This window comes from Magnolia sinica, chromosome 2 (genome assembly GCF_029962835.1).
Source record: "Magnolia sinica isolate HGM2019 chromosome 2, MsV1, whole genome shotgun sequence".
NCBI classification, from domain to species: domain Eukaryota; kingdom Viridiplantae; phylum Streptophyta; class Magnoliopsida; order Magnoliales; family Magnoliaceae; genus Magnolia; species Magnolia sinica.
This window is the reverse complement of record NC_080574.1, coordinates 78812053-78835981: the sequence shown is the minus strand read 5'-3', so window position 1 is coordinate 78835981 and position 23929 is coordinate 78812053. Positions and strand designations below refer to the sequence as shown.

At 41.4% G+C, this 23929-nt stretch overlaps 1 protein-coding gene across 1 annotated transcript in view; it reads right to left on the bottom strand.

Moving 5' to 3' along the window:
* Positions 1-13473, bottom strand: part of LOC131237210 (probable nucleoredoxin 2) — a 70354-nt gene extending 56881 nt beyond the window's left edge. The window contains exon 1 of the mRNA XM_058234887.1: positions 13177-13473. Coding sequence (XP_058090870.1) covers positions 13177-13329 — 153 coding nt within the window. The 5' untranslated portion in view covers positions 13330-13473. The remainder of the gene's footprint in view (positions 1-13176) is intronic.
* Positions 13474-23929: the final 10456 nt, after the last annotated feature.

Genomic DNA, 23929 nt, shown 5'->3' with positions numbered 1-23929 from the left:
AGCAAGTTCATCATTTGCAAGTTTCAGATAGTCTGAATTCATTTCTGGATGGCTTGCTTTCATGAGAGTGACTGCAACTTGCTGTTTGAATGGGAGGTTCACAAAGAATTCTGATCTGGTCCAAAGAGGAGAAGGGTGTTTTTTGGCAAACTTGGAATGCGTTGCAGCACAACATTGCTCAACTAAAAGGTTTTTAATATTGAGAATAGGTTGTGTCAGATGGAGGTTTGGAATCTAGGACCATGAGAGGAAAAAAGATTTGTAATGGAGGCCATTGGGTAACCATTGAAGACCTGAGATTTTGTGAAGGATATCAAACCCAAGGATGAGATCTTTACCAAATAGGGAAGAGCCAAGGAAGGAATGGGTAATGGTTAGGTTAGGGAAAAGCTTTAGGGAGAGAGGATGAGAAATTTTATCAACATGAAAGACCTTTCCGTTGGCTGCTTTAAAGAATTGAGAGTGTGAAGACCAAGAGGATTCAAGGAGAATGGATGGGTTTAGAATGAAGATGGGTGCACCAGTATCAGCTAGGGCAATAACAGGGATTGAAGAAGAGTTCTGGGGGTGAAGTTCAACTTGGACTAATAGAGTTGAACTGATGGACATGACGAATGAGAGGAGGACAGCATCAGAAATGCTGTCAACTTCATCGGGAGAGCTGTGATCATCTTCATCAGAGGAGTCTTTAGTAAAATCAGAGAAATGATCTACATGATTGGCAATATCATCATTAGAATGACGAATCACCAAGACAGCTGACGGGTCATCGTCGTCACAAAGAGCATAGAGAGTGACGCAGGGGAGGACGTGAGGTCGAGCACCGTCTTCCTCAAGAGGGTAACTATTCCGAATCCACGGAACTTCTCTGGACTCCTCACAGAGACTTCTCGAATCCACGAGGAAAGAAAGCAGAAAATAGAAATAAATTCTAATAAATTCGAAATTGATTGATGAATGCTTAAAAACGAGTTTACAACCCTTTAAATAAGGGTATCAAGCAATGGGAAAGAAATCATAATCAAACTACAACTCAAACTCCTAGAATCCGCGACTTACTATAAATAGTAAACTTACTATTTATAGATGGTCGTGATGTCTACTAGTGCGCAAGGTTTTCGGCCAAAAATAGTAAGTGTCCTATTTGGCTTCACCAAACCGTTCCCCTAATTATTCTAAGCTCTTTTCACGTTGGGCGCAACTCCTAAAGCCCAACGGATGAAGAGTTATAATCAAACTAAAACTTACTATTTATAGTAAAAACGAAATTAAAACAGGGAAACGACCGTCAATTCCAGGCTGCGCAACCCGGCATAGCGGGGTTGGTTGGCTAAAGTAGCTCGTTCTACCCCAAAATCATATATTTTACGTCAGCTAACTCATTCCGGATTGCGAGATACGCCCGATCTAAGGTCCGATGGTCCGGATCACTTCTGTCGTCGACCGGGCCTTTTCTGATCCATCTTGGCCATGAAACTGTCCGCGACCCGCTCTACATCAGAGAGGCTTGAGGTCATCGTCTTTGTGGGGAAGAAGCTCAAATGCCTTTTCAATCGACTTGGCATATTTTGAGCAATGGCGCTTGGGACACTGTTTAGAAAAGTGCTTGTTCTTATTGCAGATATAACACCGATTAGTGGACTTGCGGCGGAAAGGTTTCTTCTTGAGAAATCGCCCTACACGCTTTTTCTTGAACTTTTTGCATGGGCGTGCATCACCATCGTTGAAATAACGCTTCTTGTAAAAATAATGTTTCTTTTTCTTGAAAGTACGGTCACAAGACTTCTTGTCTTTGCACTTGATGGAGAGATAGGGCTTCTCACATGCGGAACCAGGACGGCTAGACGGGTATTCATCTTTTCTGCATGCTTCAGGAATTTATGCTGGTTGCATAATTTCTGGATTGCTTGGAGTGACGACTGGTGTATTTGGCCTAAGGTAGCAGCTTGGAGAGGAAGATTTCTCTGTTCAAGGAGCTTGGTGGTCTCATCACCAAGAGGATCTGGAAGGGAATTGAGATACACTTGTTTGAGATTCACATCGTTTTTCCCACCAATGATGTAGAATCGTTTGGACATCTTGCCATAATGTCTATCCAAATCAGCTTTCTCAAATGAGCAGACTTTCATCTATAAAAACTCTTCTCTTGCTGTTCTGGTATGAGAAGTCTTATGATTGTACTTTGAATAAAAAGAAACATAATTTTCACAAGAAGTGCTATTTCAATGATGGTGATGCACACCCAAGCAAAAAGTTTAAGAAAAAGCGTGTATGACAATTTCTCAAGAAGAAACCTTTCCGCCACAAGTCCACTGATCGGTGTTATATCTGCAATAAGAAAAGACATTTTTCTAAACAGTGTCCCAAGCGTCATCGCTCAAAATATGTCAAGTCGATTGAAAAAGCATTTACGCTTCTTCCCCACAAAGATGATGACCTCGAGCCTCTCTATTCTCTTTGTGACGACAATGACCCGTCAGCTGTCTTAGTGATTCGTCATTCTAATGATGATATTGCCAATCATGTAGATCATTTCCCTGATTCTATTGAAGACTCCTTTGATGAAGATGATCACAACTCTCTCGGTGAAGTTGACAACATTTCTGACGTTGTCCTCTCATCCGTAATGTCCATCAGTCCAACTCCATTAGTCCAAGTTGAACTTCACCCCCGACACTGCTCTTCTCCAATCCATGTTATTGCCCTAGCTGATACTGGTGCAACCATCTGCATTCTAAACCCATCCATTCTCCCTGAATCCTCTTGGTCTTCACTCTCAATTCTTCAAAACAGCCAACGGAAAAGTTTTTCATATTGATAAAATTTCTCATCCTCCCTAAATTTTTCCCTAACCAAACTATTTTCCATTCCTTCCTTGGTTCTTCCCTATCTGGTAAAGATCTCATCCTTGGGTTTGATATCCTCCACAAAATCTCAGGTCTTCAATGGTTACCCAATGGCCTCCAGTACAAAATCTTTTTTCTTCCCATGATCTCAGATTCTAAACCTCCATCTAACACAACCCATTCTCAATATCAAAAACCTTCTGGTTAAGCAATGTTATGCTACAACCCATTCCAAGTTTGTCAAAAAACACCCTTCTCCCCTTTGGATCAGACCAAAATTCTTTGGGAACCTCTCATTCAAACAGCAAGTTGCAGTCACTTCCATGAAAGCAAGTCATACAGGAATGTCATACAGGAATGAATCCAGACCATCTGAGACTTGCAAATGATGAACTTGCTAGCCTCCTGGATAAAGGACTTATTGAACCCACAGATTCACCATGAGCCTGCGAAGCATTTTACGTGAACAAGCATGCTGAGCACGTTCGCGGGAAACTTCGCCTTGTCATCAACTACAAACCATTAAACAAATATCTTCAGGATGACAAGTTTCCATTGTTAAATCGTGCTTCTTTATTACAACATTTGATAGATGCCCATCTGTTCTCAAAATTTGATCTAAAGGTAGGATTCTGACAACTGGGTATCAACCCAGCTGATCAGCACAAAACTGCTTTTACCGTCCCAAATGCACATTATCATTGGGCAATCATGCCTTTTGGATTGAAAACCGCTCCGCCACTTTTTCAAAAAGCGATGGTACGAATCTTTCAACCCATCCTTGACCACTGTTTGGTCTAAATCGATGATCTTCTTTACTCTCCTAATGAGAAAAGTCACAATGATCTCTTCCAGCAATTTCATGCTATTTGCGTCGAATACGGCATCATGTTTTCTGAACGAAAAATGCAGTTGGCCTAAGCCAACATTGACTTTCTTGGTATGAAAATCAGAAGTGAAAAATACTCTCCTCAGCCACATATTGCTGAACATCTCCTCCAGTTCCCAGATGTTCTCACGTCTGTAAAGCAAATCCAGCAATTCGTTGGCATTATCAATTATGTCTCTGATTTCATCCCGTATGTGTGCACGTATCGTGATGTTCTCACTGCCTTACTGAAGAAAGCAGCCCTTCCTTGGGATGATTCCCATACAGCTGCAGTTCGTGCTCTCAAGAAGATTATTCATCATCTTCCTCCATTGTAAATTTCAAGTACACATGGTGAACGCATTCTCCAGATAGATGTCAGTGACACCCAATGGGGTGTTGTTCTTCTCCAAGACATTAATGGTACTAGACATGTTTGTGCGTATCGTAGTGGTCAGTTCAAGCCTTCAGAACAACACTACCACTCTACCTACAAGGAAATTCTAGCAGTTAAAGATAGCATCTCGAAGTTCCAGTTCCATCTTCTTGGCCACTACTTTTTGGTCGAGATGGATCTCTCTGAATTTCCAAGAATGCTTGATTTTAAGTTAAAGATGATCCCTGAACCTCAGTTATTACGTTAGTCAAATTGGTTTCCCCGATTGAGCTTCACCGTAAAAAAGATCAAAGGAAAAGATAACATCCTCACTGATTTCCTGTCTCGCCTCCCTTGCAAACCTCCTCCAAAAACCACAGCCTCTCCAGCCATTCATGAACTCTCCATTCCATGTGTTTTTTCCCTTGAAAGAACTTTATCCCTTCCTCCAAAACTCCAAGATAAAATCCGTTCCATGTATATTGCAAATAGGCCTACCCATAACCTCAAAACCTTCCTTGAAATCCACCTCTTCAGAAATGCCCATGTTTTCCGCCATATCCCTCATCCTCACTACCCATATCTAATCCCCATATCCTTCAGAGATCTCCATTACCTGCCCAATGAAGCATTTTGTTTCCTGTACTATCTTGTATAGAGCTGGACTATTATGTTCATCTTCCCTATGGCCTCGCTCCATGCATACCTTACCCGAATCAATTGGAATGAATTTTCTGGTGCCAACTAGCTGACTAAGACCAATAAGAATCTTTGTAAGTTCCTTGAGCTGTTCCATCCGCTCCATGTCTAGCACTCACAGCTCCACCATCACAGTGAGTTCATTGAGATCACATTCAAGAACCCTAGGGATCTTGTCTCTTCCCTTGCAAATGACTCGTACTATTATGTTCTCTTCGCTTATGATCACGTGGTGATCCGTGGCTACCGCAGTTTCAATCTAGCAAACCATTGACATTCTTATGATGGTATATTTTATCTGTTCAAACGCCAGATGTGTGAACTCAACAATGTTCAAGCTGCTGATATTCCCAATTCCATCTGGCTAAATCCAATCACTATAGCTAACAATGGTCTTTGCTTGGACCACTTTGTCACCTACATCGAAAGGAACATGGAGATTCTCTTGGCCCCATCATCCAGTGAGTCATCTAGCTCAGAGTCAGACTAGTGATGAGTTGTCAAGCCACGTTGCAAGACTTCTCTAGCAAAACCTCCAGAACCATGAATGCATGTCATAAAAGCATCCTGACAACCACTATTCCTAATAGTGCAGAATAGTCTCTTCATAAAAGCTCTTTGTAAATCTTGTAGCAATGTGTCCTCTTAAAGACATTACGTGTTCTTCACCAAGCTAAGGTGTCCCTCCAGTTATTACTATCTTCTGTAGCTAGGACATAAGTGTCCAGCAACGTGTCCCTCTTACAGACTGTCAGTATTTAAGGTGTCCCGCTCTATCCATTCTTTATCACACGCGTGTTCTTCCAGCTGTAAAAAGAAGCACCGACGATCATCAATTCCAAGTTTTGTAGATTGAAAACTCATTCCAGATCCGCCACAACGGGACTCTGCTGTCTATAAATACCAGTGTGCTAAGTTGTATTTCACAAGTTCATATAAGTTTTCATAAGTTTTCACAAGAGTTGAAAAAAGTTGTGTAGAGTTAAGAGTGCTATGAGAAATGAAATTATTGTAAATATTTGTGAGAGTTATTTAAGTAATAAATTCTAGTCTATTATGCTTTTAAGTAAACGTGTATGCTTTAAGTTTTGTTCTCGCATTAAGTACTTGTTTTCTTATAAGTTTTCTAGATTTTTACTTATCACTGACATTATTTTTACCACGTCATTTCCTCGCTCTGTTTATTTATGTCCGCATTAGCTTCCCTCCTTACCATGTCTTCGCCAGAACTTATTGCAGCAATATTATTGTCTATAGGTTTATGTTTTATGTGTTTATATGTTCTTGTTCACTGTATTTATCTGTGTTTTTCTAAACAATCCACTTAGCCGCTTTTCATATCAAGATGCAATCCAGAGGTTTAAATCGGCCACTTGATGGTACACTGGCATGCGACACCTGATTTTGAATGCCCTAGCATGTACAAGGTCGCCCCCACATGATGAACAACATGAATTGTGCACAAATGTGCCACACCACGTGTGAAAGAAGTTAACTCGTACACACGTAGACATGAGAATCGTAGAAGATTAAGAAAACCTTATACTACAACTACAACTCACACGCTAAATACATGGGGAGCAGATTAGGTGAGACTCGGAGTCACCCAAGATGGTCCGGCCCTTACTGTGAGGCCCACTTTGATATATATATATATATATATATATTCCGTATCCACTCTATCCATCCATTTCTTTTCAGATCATTTTATGGCATTATACCAAAAAATGAAGCATATCCAATTATCAAGTGGACCATATCATAGGAAATAATGTGATTGAACGCCCTACCATTAAAAACTTCTTAGGGCACACCTTAATGTTTCTGTAGTGCTTATTTGCCATCCAATTTGTTTATAAGGTCACATAAGCCTGGATGAAGGGAAAAAACAAATATTAGCTTGATCCAAAACTTTTGTGACCCATTAACGGTCAATCACCACCGTTTATTATGGTATGGTCCACTTGATAATTAGATCTCCTTCATTTTTTAGGATAATGCCCCCAAAATGATCTATAAATTTTTTTTTTTTTTTTTAAAGGATGGATGATGTGGATACATAATACATAAATCAAGGTGGGCATAAAAGTAAGGGCCGCACCGTCTTGGGTGAGTATGGGGTCTCACCTAATCCGCTCTCGGATACATGACATAAAAGAAATTCAAACTAAAGGCATGATGCCCTCATATACATGGATCATAAACAGAAACATACATCAATTTGATTTTTTTAATTGGCCGATTCGTGGACTTTTATGGGTCATTTGGCACCATGGATTGGGGGGGGGGGGGGGGGTGGGGGGGGGTTTGAGGGGATTTTAAGTCCCCTGGTATGTTTGACACCATAAAGTAAATGCGGGGTTTCAAATCCCCTCAAAGAGGAGGTTAGAAATCCTAGGTGAAAGCTTGGATTATATCTAAAATCCTTCCAAGAGTTGTATGTGTAACATGTGTGTCATTAGACTATTAATCTATTGGGCACATGGCCCACTGATGATATACCAAAACAATTAGATCATCAATTGCATCACTATAATTACTTTTAGTAATTAAATTCAAATCTTTGTAAATATACTATGCATACCTACTTTTCAGGGGATTCTGAATGCAGGGTGCCAAACACAATAGGAGGATTTCAAATCCAGGGGGTTCTGAATCCACGAGGAGGAATGATTGACCAAGTGGATTCAACAATCAAACGTACACTAAAAACATATATATATATATATAGAGAGAGAGAGAGAGAGAGAGAGAGAGAGAGAGAGGAATGCTCATGAATTCTTGTGACAACTTTTTGAGAACTCATATCCGGTGATATGAGCCTAAAATTTGAACGGTCCACATGATGCAACATCCCATGAAACCACCGGGGCCCAATCTTTTTCTTGATCCAAAACTTTGGTGGGCCATGGCAAAAGAGAGGCAAATCAAGTGAGGAAACTATTTCCTTCCGTCATGGCCCATCAAAGTTTTGGCTCAGAGTAAAAGTTGGACAAAACGGTTTCATGGGGTCCATCATCACATAAATGATTCAAATTTTGGGCTCATATAATAGGAGATGAGTTTTCAAAATTTTCTCATGAGAACTGGGGTGAGCATTCCTCTTCCTCTTTTTTGCTTGATACTCGAATTGGCCATATATATATATATATGGCCCACCATAAATACAACTAGGTTTTATGAGGTGACTCATCTAGTCGTCCGGATTTATGTGCACGGCACAAAAAACTCCCACGAAGTTCCCGTGAGAACCATTCCAAGGAGATTTTTAGACGGTGTACGGAAATCCGAAGTTCAAACGTACCAAGTGAATGCATGTCAACCATCACACTCTAAGGGCCTGTTTGGCTGGGCGGATTAAGAGGGATTAGGAGGGATGATATGGTAAAATCCCGGGATATGCCAAACGAGCCAAACAGACCTGATGGACTTGTCCCGGGATATAGCAAACCCATGGACCTTAAACCAATCCACTGACATCACCATCGTTACCTTAAAATCCATCCCATCCTGCCCAATCTCGTTCAATTGTGCCTGGGGCGTGTTTGGTTGGACGGATTGGAAGGTAAAATCCTGGGATATGTCGGGCGTGCCAAACAGACTCGGTGAACTTGTCCCAGGATATAGCAATCCCATGGATCTTAAAACCAATCCACTGACACCACCATCATTACCTTAAAATCCATCCCATCCCTCCTAATCCCATGGGATCCGTCCGGCCAAACAGGCCCTAAAGAGCATCGAATAACTACGCGTACACTAATTTGCCAATGTTGGCTGCAGATTAGCTACTGAACCAGTTAGTAGCCAGACTCCCTGCTAAAGTAACGTCTCCGAGTTCTGTGGGCATAACCATGATGTATTTGTAATATCCACACTATCCATCCATTTGGAGATATAAGCATGAGCCAAAGAATAAGGTAGACCCAAAGATCAAGTGGACCCCACCACAAAAAACAGTGGGACAATGACACCACCGTTGAAATCTTCCTAGGGCCTATCATGATGTTTATTTCAGATCCAACCTGTTCATAAGTTAACACAGACATGGAAGAAGAGAAAACACGAATATCAAATTGATAAAAAAAAAAACTTGTGTCCTCCTATTGAGTTTTTAATGGTAAGCGTTCAATCCCCACTATTTTATGTGGTGGGTCCACTTGAGCTTTGGATCTATATAATTCTTTGGATAACGCCATAAAATGATCTCATGGCCGGTGTGGATATAACAAATACATCAGGGTAGAGCCCACGGGGTGGGATAAGCTACTCACAGGTTGAGTAGCGAGACTAGCTACTGAAGTGACATCAGCAAGTTCCGTGGGCCACACCATGATGTATGTTTTGTATCCACACCTTACATCCATTTGGAGAGATCATTTTAAGGCAATATCCAAAGAACGGGTTAAATCCAAAGCTCCAATGGACCCAACACAAAAGACTGTGGGCCAGTGACGCCCACCATTAAAAACTTCTAAAGGCTACAAAAGTTCTAGATCAAGATGATATTTGTGTTTTTCCTTCTTTCATGTCTTTTTTAACCTTTGAATAGGTTGGATTTCAAATAAACATTATGATGGTCTTTAGGATGTTTCAACGGTGGGATCACTCTCCCCACTGTTTTCTTTGGTGGGGTCCACTACAGATTGTTTTGCCTCATTATTTGATTCATTCCCTAAAATGATATCTAAAAATGGATGGACGGTGTGGATATAACACATACATCATAATGGGCCCATAGAACTTTGTGACGTCACATAATGGGCCCATAGAACTTTGTGACGTCACTTCAGTAGCCGACTTGCTACTCTTAACCTGTCAGTATCTAATCGGCGTCCAGAGCCCACAACCTGGTGACATCACTTCAGCAGCAAGTTCAGTCGCTAATCCGCGTCCGCCTATGTCTGTCGATGGCAGGAACCACACACATCCTAAAAACGATATGAAAAATCTTCCTACCTTGAAATTGGTGGCCAGCGCTCTGGAATTCAGTCGGGCTCCCTTGAAAGGAGCATTGGAACGAGCACACGTGAGCCATTACACGTGCCAACTGCTGGCTCCACGATCCTCTCCGCACGCACCATCATTTGCTAGGACTTATAAGTAGGATATCACGTAGGGCCCACCAGGTAGTGAATAGGAACAAAACCAGGCCAGCACATTACTATGAAAATAACGAACGGTGTAAAAGATTGCAAGCTTTTCATGACCGTCCATACTCTACGCCTGGCATGCTTAATTATTCAATTGTTTACGGTCAGACCATCTATGCAGTGGGTTTCACCCCGTATATAGATACGATGTCGCATGTGTTGCTGCGCAAAATATTCGGTGCACCGGGCACCATGCTAGCTCTTACGTGCTCTCACCGGAGGGAAAGAAATAGAGGGACGGACAATCCACGTTTTGTACGGACTCATCTACAGTGCTGATAAAGGAAGCGGTTTGGCTGGTGTAACTCACACCAGCTACATAGCTGCTGTATGAGCAAGTTCTGTGGGTCCGATCACTAAGTATGTGTTATATCCAAACTGTCCATCCGTTCGCCCATTGAGACCAAAAATAAGACAGATCTAACTATCAAGTGAGCCCAAAAATAAGACAGATATCAAGCGGACTGCACTTCAAAAACCAATGGGGGATTGAACGTCTACCATTGAAACTCCCTTTGAGGTCAGGAAGTTTTGGATCAATATGAAATTTGTTTTTCCTCTTCATTCAGGTATTTATGACCACATGAATAGATTGGATGTAAAATAAACGTTATGGCCTATAAATTATTTACCGTTGAAAATCATTATTGCTGCTGCTATTTATGGTATGATCCGGATGATCTTTGGATACGATTCAATTTTTTTTAAAATTATTTTTTGGGATAATACTCTAAAATGATTTCTAAAAATAGATGAACGGTATACTAAATACATCACTGTGGGATCATGTAACTTTGATCTCCTTTGAAGCGTTCGTACAACTCGGGGCGTCAGTGCTCGTCTTCGCATGACACGTACCTACAGCAGCTATATAACCGCTTCCAAAAATAAATGCAACGTGGTATCAGACCGGTGATCTTAACTGTTCATGATACTGAAGGTGAGAGACGGCGTAAACCATCTAACCGATTTGATATCTAAGGGCCTACATTTGCAACAGTGCTCGTCCAACGCAATGTTTCCAATGACTAGATGACTGAAAATGATATGGTTCAAGTGATTTTCCCATAGCATATCCGCCATGGGTCCACCAAATGAACAGTCAGCATCAGCGTACTGACATGCCAAACAATCCAACTTCCGCGCGGGCGCACGGTAAGTAAAACACAACACAGTGCACCGAATGAATATCAGCTCCTAACAAGTAAATGCAGCGTATCGGTGCGTATACACTCACGCTTGGCAAGGTAGGGACTAGGGACTCACAAATTGTGCACCTGTTACGGAGAATAGGACCGTTGGATTTTTCATTTCAACGGTCTAACAGGACGTCCACCAATCCGACGGTGGGATATTCACTTGTGCCTAATTTTAATGTTCATGATCGATCTGCATTGGTACCATAATTTGAACGGTTTAATAAAAAGAGGATGAAGCAGGTAATTTCATAGTGCCTGTGTATCTTCTATCACACACCGTCAGAGACGAGAATTTATCACCCGTAGTATGCAACCCCGCCTTCTAGCAAACGCGTCGCACGTGCAGGACATCTGAGACGTGCAGGAGGTGGATTCCTCCATGACTAGGATCAATCTCAAAAATTAGATCAGTTCACCCGTTAGATACACACCGTCAGAGTATAAAAGTTTTCCTCCTATAGGAATTTAATCCAAGAAACCTCTTAAAATACGCCGGGAAGGACGATACCTTAAGCGGAGCCACTATTTTCAAGAGACGAGAATTTATCACCCGTAGTATGCAACCCCGCCTTCTAGCAAACGCGTCGCACGTGCAGGACATCTGAGACGTGCAGGAGGTGGATTCCTCCATGACTAGGATCAATCTCAAAAATTAGATCAGTTCACCCGTTAGATGGACCACAATTGTAACGTTGGCCGTCTATTTATTTTGATGATGTGGACTGACAATGGCTAATCAAAACAAGAAGAAGAAAATTAATAAAAATAATAATAAGAGTATTCTCACAAGCAATATTACCAAGCTATTTATATGTTTATAGGATTTCTTGGAAGCGACTTGCGTGGTGTGAAACACACCGCCGACTACCCTATTATGTTCACGTTACCATGTTCTGTGCGCCCACCATAATGTATATGTATCCAAACCGTCTGTCCGTTTGTAGATATCTTAATATGACATCAACTCAAAAATGAGTAACATCCAAATATCAACTGATCCACACCATAGAAAGCAGTGGGGATTAAATGACTACCACTGAAAATTGTTTAGGGTCACATAAGTATTGTATCAATCTGAGCCCTCAAAGCAATTCCGCCAACGGGACGCGGATTTCTGTCGAAGCCTTCACCTCGCCCACTTTGATGAGAAATCCTCCCCTTCCATCATCTTTTGAGATCATTTCGGCATGATACAAAAATGAATCGTATCCACAATTGTAACTGTTTGGGTTCGTAGTGGCATGCAATCGATACCGTCTATTTATTTTGATGATGTTTGTGGCATCATGTCCTAAAATAAACTCACAAAACATATGGACGGGTAGGATTTCTCATAAACATCAGCAGTGGGTCCCACCTAAGTTCCAAGTGCAGGAAATCCGCGTCCGTCCCCATCCCATCCGCTTCGAACGCGGATTGCGTCTATTTATTTTGATGATGTGGGCCATATGGTGAGGACACGCATGATTTTTACGGCAGGGGATCTTCACGATGCGGCCCACCTTTTGTACGGCTCGGGTGTCCTACAGAAGTTATACATTGGCGGGAAAGATGTGGCTGTATACTAAGCAGAACGATCAGTCGAGTTCGTTTTGCCTGTCGCGATTCAGGATCCAGCATGTGTCGCCGCCGCTGGGGCCAACATTCTTGAGTTTTCCGATGATCGGATCCGTTCCTGTTGTGAAATCTATCAGTTAGACCCACCTCAGGAAATTTTCCTCAAAGGATAGGATCATCTATCAAGCTTGAATATAAAAAGGAAGTTATTTATACTATCAAAGATAATATGGACGGTTAAAAAATCACGGGCTCATCTCATTATGTGGGCCCTAGTCGGCGGCGACGCACTCTGCATCCTGAGTCGCGAGAGAGACAAAACGAACTCGATCTCTCCGGCTAAAATAGAGACAAATCATGCAACTCTATACTTGGTCTGTTTAATCCATGCAAAGAGAGTGCATGAAACTCTCCGGCGCATGTTACATGCTTATAGCATCTATTCATTGAGAGAGAGAGAGAGAGAAAGAAGAAGAACCTGGTTTCCAGTGGGGGAGAGAAGGAAATCTCTATCTCTAGAAGTCAATAGAGAATAGAATTTGGGGTTAGGAGCTTTAGCAGATCCACCATTAAAAACCCATAAATCTCCTCCCTTCTTCTTCATTGGCAACTGTGCTACCTCCTCTCTCATTTCTAACACCCTCTCTCTCTCTCTCTCTCTCTGTATACAAGACCAACCACTTCAACCTCTTCTCATGCTTATATTCCATGTTCCCTTCCGACACCATGCATGTAACCATACATGGATGCCCATGTACATGACATGCTCACATGACATGACCTCACATGACCCCTCTGTCTCTCTCTCTCTCTCTCCCTCTCCTGTTCAGAAGTCCGCATACGCATCAAAAACCTACGGCAAATAAGTCGGGGATTCAAGCCTCTTTATTCGGTTTTGCCTATATAAAAATTACGGATGCTAACATCCAAACCAGTGGAATGAGAGTTACAGTCCAGCAATCTATAAGATCAACCTTACCTGTGTTGGAGAAATCCAACCCATTCATTGTGTTGGTCCCACCACGAGGATCTCATAAGCAAAAATAAAAATAAAAACAAATCATCCTATTACACATCATATCGGCCACACTAGAAAACAATGAATAACCGTTGGTAAATTAGTATTGATGTAGTCCACCTAATCAGTGGATTTGGCTATTTTTATACAGGATTGCCCGCATACCGTCTCCAATCTTTGCAAGGGTTAGATTTTCGCACAAACATGATAGAATAAAAAATATCCGTTGGTTGGACCACAAATTAACCGTCCAACCGGTTGGATGTGACCCAGGTACTCTCGGACCACTGAAGTTAAATCATTTGCCGGCCATCTGGAACATGGGGTTTAGTGTAAGTAAGATCAACCATCAGTTATAGAACATGGACGGCCCTCTTCTGATTTTATCTCTACTTAATCAATGGATAGGATTTTCGCTTGACAGCTCATACTTTGGCAACGGGTCACTCACTTTCGGAAATACCTTTTCAACGGTAACGATCATCTGTACGCATGACCTAGTAGTGGGCTACGAATTCACTAGCGTAGCCCGCGGACTACAAGACCGGTGCCCTGTATAACTGGAAAGAACCTGATAATGCGGCTGTATTTTAAGTTATGATACAGCCATTATTTTCTCGCCAATATACATAGAATATACAATCCGATCAAGAGGTGGGCCGCAGAATTATTATCAAGTACAACGAAAATTAGGCTGACACTCCCTGCGTGGGGCCCCAACTCTACATAAGTCATACCAATGGCTGTTAATTGATTTTGACATTTTCTCCTGGTCGATATATGGATAGGTATGATTTTACGATTAGATATTATTTATGATGTGGTCGTATCTTTTTATCGGATTGGATATTTTACATCTATCACATATTGGCGATATACAAGTGGATGTACCATAAATCTTGATACAACCGCTGTATGGATAATTTCTTGACTGTAATGAGGTAGTTTGTAGAACTCAGCCAATCACATCAACTGAAATGTTATTATTAGGACTCGGAAGAAGGGGAAATAAAGACAACGTAAGGTTTCTTTCTAAGCCTAGACACGTGTAGATTCTCCCCCTTCTACACGAAAGAGCACGTGCCAATAAAACGTGTGGGACATTCTTACCTTTGCGTCAAGTGGGCCACACTGTTACATCTTATGTGTTGTGTTTGAGGATTTTCCACCTACACCGCCGCAAAGAACGCATTCTTCTGTGGTCCACACGTAGGAGATCCAGCAAGTGTGGCTAACCGGATGCAAATCTTGGATATCACACACGTGCGACATTTTGGTACGTGTTCTTGCATTTAGCTGGGGGGAGGGTTCTTACATGTGTGAGGGCTTACCAAACCTAACGACAGAGATAGTTTTATGCGAAACTTCCCATGCGCGTAGTTGTTCAGCAACTTCACAGAAAATACAGCAATCAGATGGTCCTAACATACGTGATCGGTCTTCTCTTGTAAAATTGATCTTGTCTGTCCATTTTGACATGCGACTGGATGGACTGTTTCGATCATCCGATCTGTATTCTTTTTACAATCTCGTCTATGAGAAGTGGGCCGGAGCTAATGGACGGTCCAGATATGTCAAGTAAATGGCAAGGAGCCCAAATGTAAGTAGGTGCATGGGGAGGTTCGCATACACCGGAGCATTACTCTTTCTTAAAGTAGTTGTATGATTTATAGCTACTCTCTTGCCGACGGTTTCTCGCCATTTTATCGTCTGGAGAGCAACCGAAATTTCGAAGGTATATCTCAAAAGGCAAGGTATGAGAAAACGGGAGTGACGTCTCTGAAGCTGAGATTCGCTGAAATACATTCGACGTATTGCAACAGGAGAATTCGAGATTTTATTTAGTTGGATTTGAGTTCTTTTCAGTGATCCAACCGTTGGATCCCTCAACGCAGTGATCAAGTGGCCAGAATTCACAATTCAATAGCACTAATCCCTTTCTATAATAACCGCGTTTCTCAATAGAATAATCACTTGAATAGATGCCCTTTTATAGATATGAAATGAGTTGGCACGTGGCTAGAATGCACCTCCACTAGGATTTCTCTAAATCCAAACTAAGGCCCCTTTTGTTGAATCTGAACTCTGAAGGCTGAATCTGATATTGAAAACTTGTTTAGTAATTATGGCTGAAGTCTGAGAATTAATTACAGAATTTGAAACAACCTGTTAATTAACAAACATCCGAAATGTCTGAAATACATTAATATGATACATTTGCCCCTATCTCCGGGTTGAAAATGTTTTACATTATAAAGAAATTATTTTTTATTAAATAAAAATAAAATTATTCTATTTAATTCAAATAAATTAAATACTTAAATAACTAGATCAAAATAGATAGAAAAGACAAAAAAATTAAGAAAATCAAGTCAATCTTCAAAAATAGAGAATCTATAATACCTATCGAAGAGAAATATTTCTAATATTCTATAAAGAAACTTAAGAAATAATTAATGATGCAATGGAGAAGTGAATGAGAAGCCTGTTGTGTTTTATAAAAAAAAATAAATGTGAATTGGTACTACACCTAGATGCAAATTTCCAGTTGATCTCCATTGAACCATTCGTACAACTCAGAGCTCAAGAAGCATCAACGCCAGTCTTCGCACGACACATACCTACACCAGCTATATAGTTGTTGCGTGGTAATGGAAATTAGATTACATATTGATTAAACTTAGTTGGGCCCACCTTGAATGTATGTGGTCTATCTACACCGTACATCTATTTTCCCATCAAAATTATGGGGTTGAGTCCAAAATTGAAGCATATCCAAAGATTAAGTGGATCATGCCACAGGAAACAGTGGGGATAATGATTTCCACCGTTGAAACCTTTCTAAGCCTCACATTGATGTTTATTTGTTATCCAACCTGTTCATTATATCTTACCGACATGGATGAAGGAAAAACACAAATATAAGCTTGCTCCAAAACTTCCATGGCCCCCAAGAAATTTTCAACTATAGACGTTCAATTCAACTGTTTATTGTGGGTGTGGTCCATTCGAACATTCTATAAACTTTATTTTTGTGCTCAGGACCTAAAATTATCTGGTAAAATTGATGGAAGGAGCGGATCGGATACATAAATCATGGTGGACCTTACAAAGTTTAGTTACCATGCAATTCGTCATACACCAGCCAATCCCGCTTCCTGGATGGACGTGGATTTCCTTTGAAGGCATTTCGCATGAAGTGCCTGCGAAACCTAGCTGGGGCTCAACATGATATCTGTGAGAAATTCACCCAGTCCATTACGTTTTATCAGCCCATTTTAGGATTTTAGACCAAAAGTGACTAGGATCCAGGACTCAAGTGGGCCCCACTAAAGGAAGATGTGGGTATGGAAATTTCTACTGTTGAAACCTCCCTGGGGTTAACGGTGATGTTTACATGCCATCCATACCGTTAATAACGTTATTCTTGTTGGGATGAACTGAAAACACAAATATTAATCTAATTCAAAACTTCTGTGGTCCCACGAATATTTTAACTGTGTACGTTCAATCATCATCTTTTAGGGCAACTTGAATATTGGATACGGTTCATTTTTGGCCTAATGTCCTAAAATGAGTTCACAAAAGGGATGGACAGGGTGAATTTCTCACAAATGTCAGGGTGGGCCTTAGATAGGTTTTCAGCACAGCAAGCCTTTAGTAGACGAGATTGGGAAGCGGATTGACTATTGTACCACACACCAGTTATAGCTGATGTATTGACGTCACCAAGTTTTGTGGGTCTCATCATGAGGTATTTGTTATATACAAACCGTCCATAAATTTTTTGAGCTTGTCGTAAGTCTTGAGCCGAAAAATAAGACAGATCCAAAGATAAAGTGGACCACACTGCAAAAAGCAATGGGGGATTAAATGTAAGGCCCGTATCCTAGTCCGTACCATTCCATAAACTTCCGTGATCATTTCTGTCGAATTTCGACAATTCGCGACCTATAATCAACATTTACACGTGACCCTAAGTCGGATCTCATATATTTGAATCAGCTCAATCTGAGACTTATACCATTGCGACAGCACCGTCGCTGCCGTTCCGACACCGCGTCTTACACACCGATCCGATACCCAGGCCAGGAGATGTGGGCCTGTGTTTAGTTCGAGGAAAACACCGTGCGTTTGCAATCCCAAGAGAATCTCTACAACATGTCTTATTAATCAATCAATCAATCACCTCATGTTAAGTACAAGAGCAATCCCAAAGTCAACTCTCTCCCTCTCTCTCTCTTACATACCCATACATGTCAAGTACATGCCCATTACCTATCACTCACTCCCCATCAATCCATCACTCACAACCATCACCTCTCTCTTACAACCACCCTCCCTCTCTCTCTCTCTCTTCACAATTTCCAAGCAACAAAAAAAGAGTGGACGTCTAAGCAATTCTAAGAGAGAAAGTGTGTTGTGTATGACCCACTTCCTACCCCAAGATCCATCATCTTAGCCCTTCAATTCTCATTACCTTCCATCAAAGTGAGACACAAGAAGATTGACGTTCCATCGGACCAAGAAGATTGAACGGTGAGTGTTTCTGTAGGCCTAGATTTCATTATTTTGATGATGGACCAAGTGGGGCCTACCGATTGATGGTATGGATCTCACTTTGGACCCTAGATGTGGCCGATGACCACCTTGATTCTCATGATCATTTTTATGATAGGGTCATTTTCCATGGACCCCATCATGATATTTACTTTCTAGTTTGAAAGGGGTCATCTAGACCTTCCATTTTGGTGGAGAAGGAATCTCTACCATTGATTTTTAATTGGGGGTCCCACATGTAATGAGACCTACTTGATGTATAATTGAAATGCATGGAAAGGGAGGGCTCATAGTAGAGGAGCCCTCATCATCACATCTCTCTCTCTCTCTCTCTCTCTCTCTCTCTCTCTCTTCCCTTGATTGTTGGCCCCATGATGTATGCAATGTATCCATGTTGTCCGCCTTTGTGGGACCCACTTGATGGACGTGTTGGATCTACACTGTCCAAGCCATGTGGACCCTACCCTTTGGTGATGGAAAACACAAGTATCAGGTTGATCCAATTAAGTAGGCCACGTCCATGAGGGACCCACCTTGATCACGCCGTCCGTCCAGCGTCCCTGGACGCTGGACGTGCACTGTGAAGTGTGAACAGACAGTGAGGTCTACTCATAGTAAAAAAAAAAGGATATAGCAGTTTGGTTTTTAAGGCTTTTGGGTGGGCCACTCATACAAGCCCCACCTTGATGTATGAACCTTTTCCACGCCATCCATTCCATTCCTCAACTCATTTTAGGCATTGGGTTGAAAAATGAAGCCAATCTGATTACCTGGCAGGCCATAACATAGAAAATGGTAATTTTTACCGTTTAAATCCGCTATGGCCCACTTTAATGTTTCTACACACCGAAACATGTTGAATATTGGGCTTGATTGGTCTGTCTTGAGCCATAGAATTCAATAGGTGGAGTGGATCCCCCTGACGAGGGCCCCACCTGAGAAAAACTGCGGAAAAATTATTTTAAAAAATAAAAATAAAACAAGATGCAGCAGGTGCTGTTGCTAATGTCTAGAGGACACACAACAGCGTCCTGCTGTGCTGTGGACGGACGAGCAGGGACCGTTGGTCCCAACCATGATGCATGCGTTTTATCTATGCCGTCCAGCCTTTGGCCAGCTGTCCTTTCGCTAGATGGCCAGTGGACCCCACCCTTGATGTCTGTGTTACATCCAAACCATCCATCCAGTTGGCAAGCTGCCTTAAGGCTTGAGATAAAATGAGGCAGATTTGCCTGATAGTGGACCACACAGCAAAAAGTAGTGGGAATTGAGCGCCTGCCATTGAAACTCCCTTGGCTCCAGAGGTTTTGTAGAAAAATGAAATTTTATTTTATTCTTTTTTTTTGGTCTGTGTGACCTTATCATCAGATGGATGGGAAATAAACGTTATGGTGGGCCCCACATGGGACCCACTAATGTAAGTGTTTTACCCACACTGTCCCCGCGTGTGGGAGGTGTGATGGTTGGTGGACCTCACTCTAGCTATATGGCTGTTGTAGTGACGTTACCAATGCCTGAGGGGCTTGCCTTGATTTATGTGGTACATATCCACACTGTCCAGCGGCTGTGGACCCCTCATGATGTATGTTTCATCCACGCCATCTGCCATAGCACATGGGACCGACCATGATGTATTTTTTTGACCCACTGTTCATCTATTTTGCCTAATCATGGACTGCCTTATGAGACCCATCTTGATGTATTTATGGCCCGTCCATTGAGGCCCACCTTGATATATATAAGGCCCATGTGATGAGGCCCATATTAATGTATTTGTGGCCCGTCCGTTGAGGCCCACCTCGACATATGTGAGGCCCATATGATACGGCCCATTTGATGTATCTAAGGCCCATGGGTTGAGGCCCAATGGGATGTACACAAGTCCATTGCAATGTGTGATTCTACCATAGTTTATGTAATGATATTTATGGCGGGCTATGCCGTGGGAGCAATGATGGTTTAACGCCCACATTGTAAGTACAATGTTGGTTAAATGTCTACATTGTAACTCTCCTTAGGGCCTATTGATAGGCCCCTACTTGTTGTGTGTAGGCCGTTTAGGCCCATCTTTGTTGTGAGGATAGTTCATCACCATATAATATGCTTGGTATAATTCCATGATTCATACCCATTCGCAACATATGCATGCATGATATGAGGAGTGACTGATCATATTATATGTCATTGAGCAGATTATTTATGGGAGTCACTGATAGGAGTTACCCACATGAGTGTATGGTACGCGTAGGATTATTGCATGACTGGATAGTATGACTTATGCATTTCGCATATATGTGACATGACCATTGTACGTCCTAGCGAAATCAGGGCCGTGGCCTCCACAGGCACATCATGGATGACTGTATTAGATATCGAAAATACTTGGTTTTAGCACTGTGGGCACTTAGGATGTCCTTGGGTGAAAGTCCTAGAACTTTTTTGGTACCAGGAGATACTCCAACATCTAAACCGAGTGGATACAAGAGCACCAGAGTGCCGAATACCAGTAGGCCGCATTTCTCACTGTGTCGTGGTCGATTGAAAGGGGGTGTGGCCTTATCCGCCTGAGTGAGGGGGTTGTAAGCTAAGCTGAGTTTGACCAGCTCGCAAATGAGTCCGCTATCAACGAGCCGGGTAGGTATTGACAGACTACTGGTCGGGCGAATAGTGTGGTCTCTTTCACTCACTGGGCTGTACGGCTAAGGAGGCGATAGTCAATGTGAAGTGTACTAGACCCCGGTGATATCCCAGATGAGAACTGTACTGATATATGTACTTGATGAGGACTAGCATGCTTGCATTGCATCTCACATATGACATTTGACTATGTAAGCCTTGCATTGCATAGCCTTGGTATGGCCGATAATATTCATGTCTTGCATCACATAGCCTTGGTACGACTAATAGTATTCATGGACTTACCAGCATACTTCCGCATTACTCTGATACTGCATACTTAGCACTTGCCTTGTGCACATACTTACACCACCCTCTAAGCTTTTGTAAGCTTATACACGACCCTTGCGTGCAGGTGGCATTGGATCGCAGCAGTGCCGAGGCAGGAGCGCACATCAGATCATTTTGGAGCCTTTTGATCACCTTGTATTTTCCTTTCCACATTATACTTAAAGTTTTGATATAGTGGATATGTGGTGATGTTGTTTTATGACTTAGTTATGCTCCTTTACAAAAAAATCATACTGAAAATCCTCCTTGTAGGATTCCAGGATCGGAATCTGGCATATGAGTGCCAGAAGCTGAGAATGAGACACTATAGAGGCTGTCAGCACTGGATTCGGCAATTAGAAATTTGGTGAGCCCATTTTTCGAGTTTGAGGTGTGACATTAAACATCTACCATTTAAACCCTTTCGGGGGTCATAGAAGTTTTGGATCAAGTGGATATGATTCATTTTTTGGCTAATGCTATAAAATAATCTCAAAATTTTGATGAACAGTGTGGATATAATAAATACATCATTGTAGGGCCATGTAACTTTGATCTCCTTTGAACCGTTCATACAACTCGGAGCCCGAGGAGCATTGGTGTTGCGTCTTCGCACGACATGTATCTGCACCAGCTATATAGCTGGACGCGGATTGCATCCTACCCCCGCTTAGATGGTAATTCGTCCGGGTAGGGCTCTGTGGGGCCCACCGTGATGTAAGTGTGTTATCCACGCCATTCATTACTTTTCTTAGATCATTTTAATTTTTAATCTTAAAAATTAGGCAGGTCCACATCTCTAGTGGACCACACCAAAGGAAGCTGTAGTGATAATGACATCCACTGTTGAAACCTTTCTCACAGCCATGGTGATGTTTTTTTTTTTTTTACCATACAACCTATTCATAAGGTCATGTAGAACGTGGATGAAGTTAAAACACAAATATTAGCTTGATCCGAAACTTCTCTAGCTCATAAGAAATTTTTAATGATGGACATTCAATTCCCACTTTGTGGTTCACTTAAGCCTTAGACCTGGCTAATTTTATGGATAATATCTTAAAATGATCTGAACAAAATGATGAACGGCGTGGATAAAATGCTTCCATCATGGTGGCCCCACATAGCCCTGTCGAACAGATTACTGTCCGAGCGGGGGAGGACGCAATCCGCGTCCTATATAGCTGGTGTGTGGTACACCAACCCATTTGCTTCCCGAGGATTGATGGAAACCGACTAGTGTGTGCTCCATGGGCCCCACCATGATGTATGTGTTTCATCCATTTTGTTCATCCATTTTTTACATATCAATTTAGAGTTTCACACCAAAATTAAGAGGGATATAAATCTCAGGTGGGTCACACCACAAGAAAACATAAGGCTTCCTAAGGAATTTTCTACCAATGAATTCTAGGTGGGTCGTGTTAGTGACTTTGTAGGGCCTACGATGATGTATATGATTTATCCACATGGTCTATCCGCTTTTTCATTTCATTTGGTGGCATAAAATAAAAAATGAGGTAGATATAAGGCTTAAGTGGGCGACATTGCAGGAAATAGTGAAAATTGGGCGGCTACCATTGAAAATTTCTCAAGGCCATAGAAGGCCTTGATCATGTTGAAATTTGGAATTTTCATTTTTCATCAAGGTACGTGTGACCTTATGAAGAGGTTATATGAGAAATAAACATTACATTGGATTTTAGGAAAGTTTCAACAATAATTTTATTCAATTTTCGTTGGTTTCTATGGTGTGGTCCACTTGAGTTTTACATGTACTTCTTTTTTTGGGCTCGTGCTCTAGAATGATTTCAAAAAGTTGATGGACTATGTGGATCAAACACATAAATCATGGTGGGGCATAAAGAAGTTTCACATGTTAAAAGTTGATTTTGTACTGCGCAAACAATTTAAAGAGAAAAAATTGTCGTAGTAACTTAAAAAGGGGTAATTTTGGAAGCAAAATTTTTTGTTTAATGAAAAATTCATGGAGCGCATTCCGCATTTACCATTAAGCCAGACTCCTATCACAGAAAGAATTCAGTGAAAAACTACTTAGCACTTTCTTTCTTCCGCATTAACAACGCATTAACAAACACCACTAAACACAGAATATATTCCCAATTCTGCATTAAGTGCAAAAATTCCGTGTTAATAAACAGGTCCAAAGTTTATTTATAGCCGAGCAGTGACTTCAATGCAAACCAGCGATGTGGGTGAGATATTGACCATAGAGCCACCCCAACATATGCATTTTATAACGACCTTGTTTATTTGTTTTGCAATTTTATTTTAGGTCTTGGTCCAAAAAATGAAATATATACAAATTTTGAGGTCGACTAAATTATAAGAAAATTATTGTCATTGAACACTCACTATTAAAAACTTTCTAGGGTCCACCCTAAAATGTCACTCAAATTGGATGAAAGGAAAGAAAAAAAAAAACAAATATTAACTTAATCTAAAACTTTTGTAGTCCAAATGTTTTTAATGGTCAATAACTGCTGTTTCTTGTAGTGTGGTCCACCTAAAATTTTTATCTACTTAAATTTTGAGACCATGGCCTATAATAAGATAGGAAAACAGATGGACCCTGTGGATACGCAAATTCATACACAGAGGTGAGCCCCACATCGCTGGTTCCAAGTGAAGTCACGCTCTTTATAGCCGGCCTCCTTTTTAAACATTCTTCCACGTGACCTTAAAA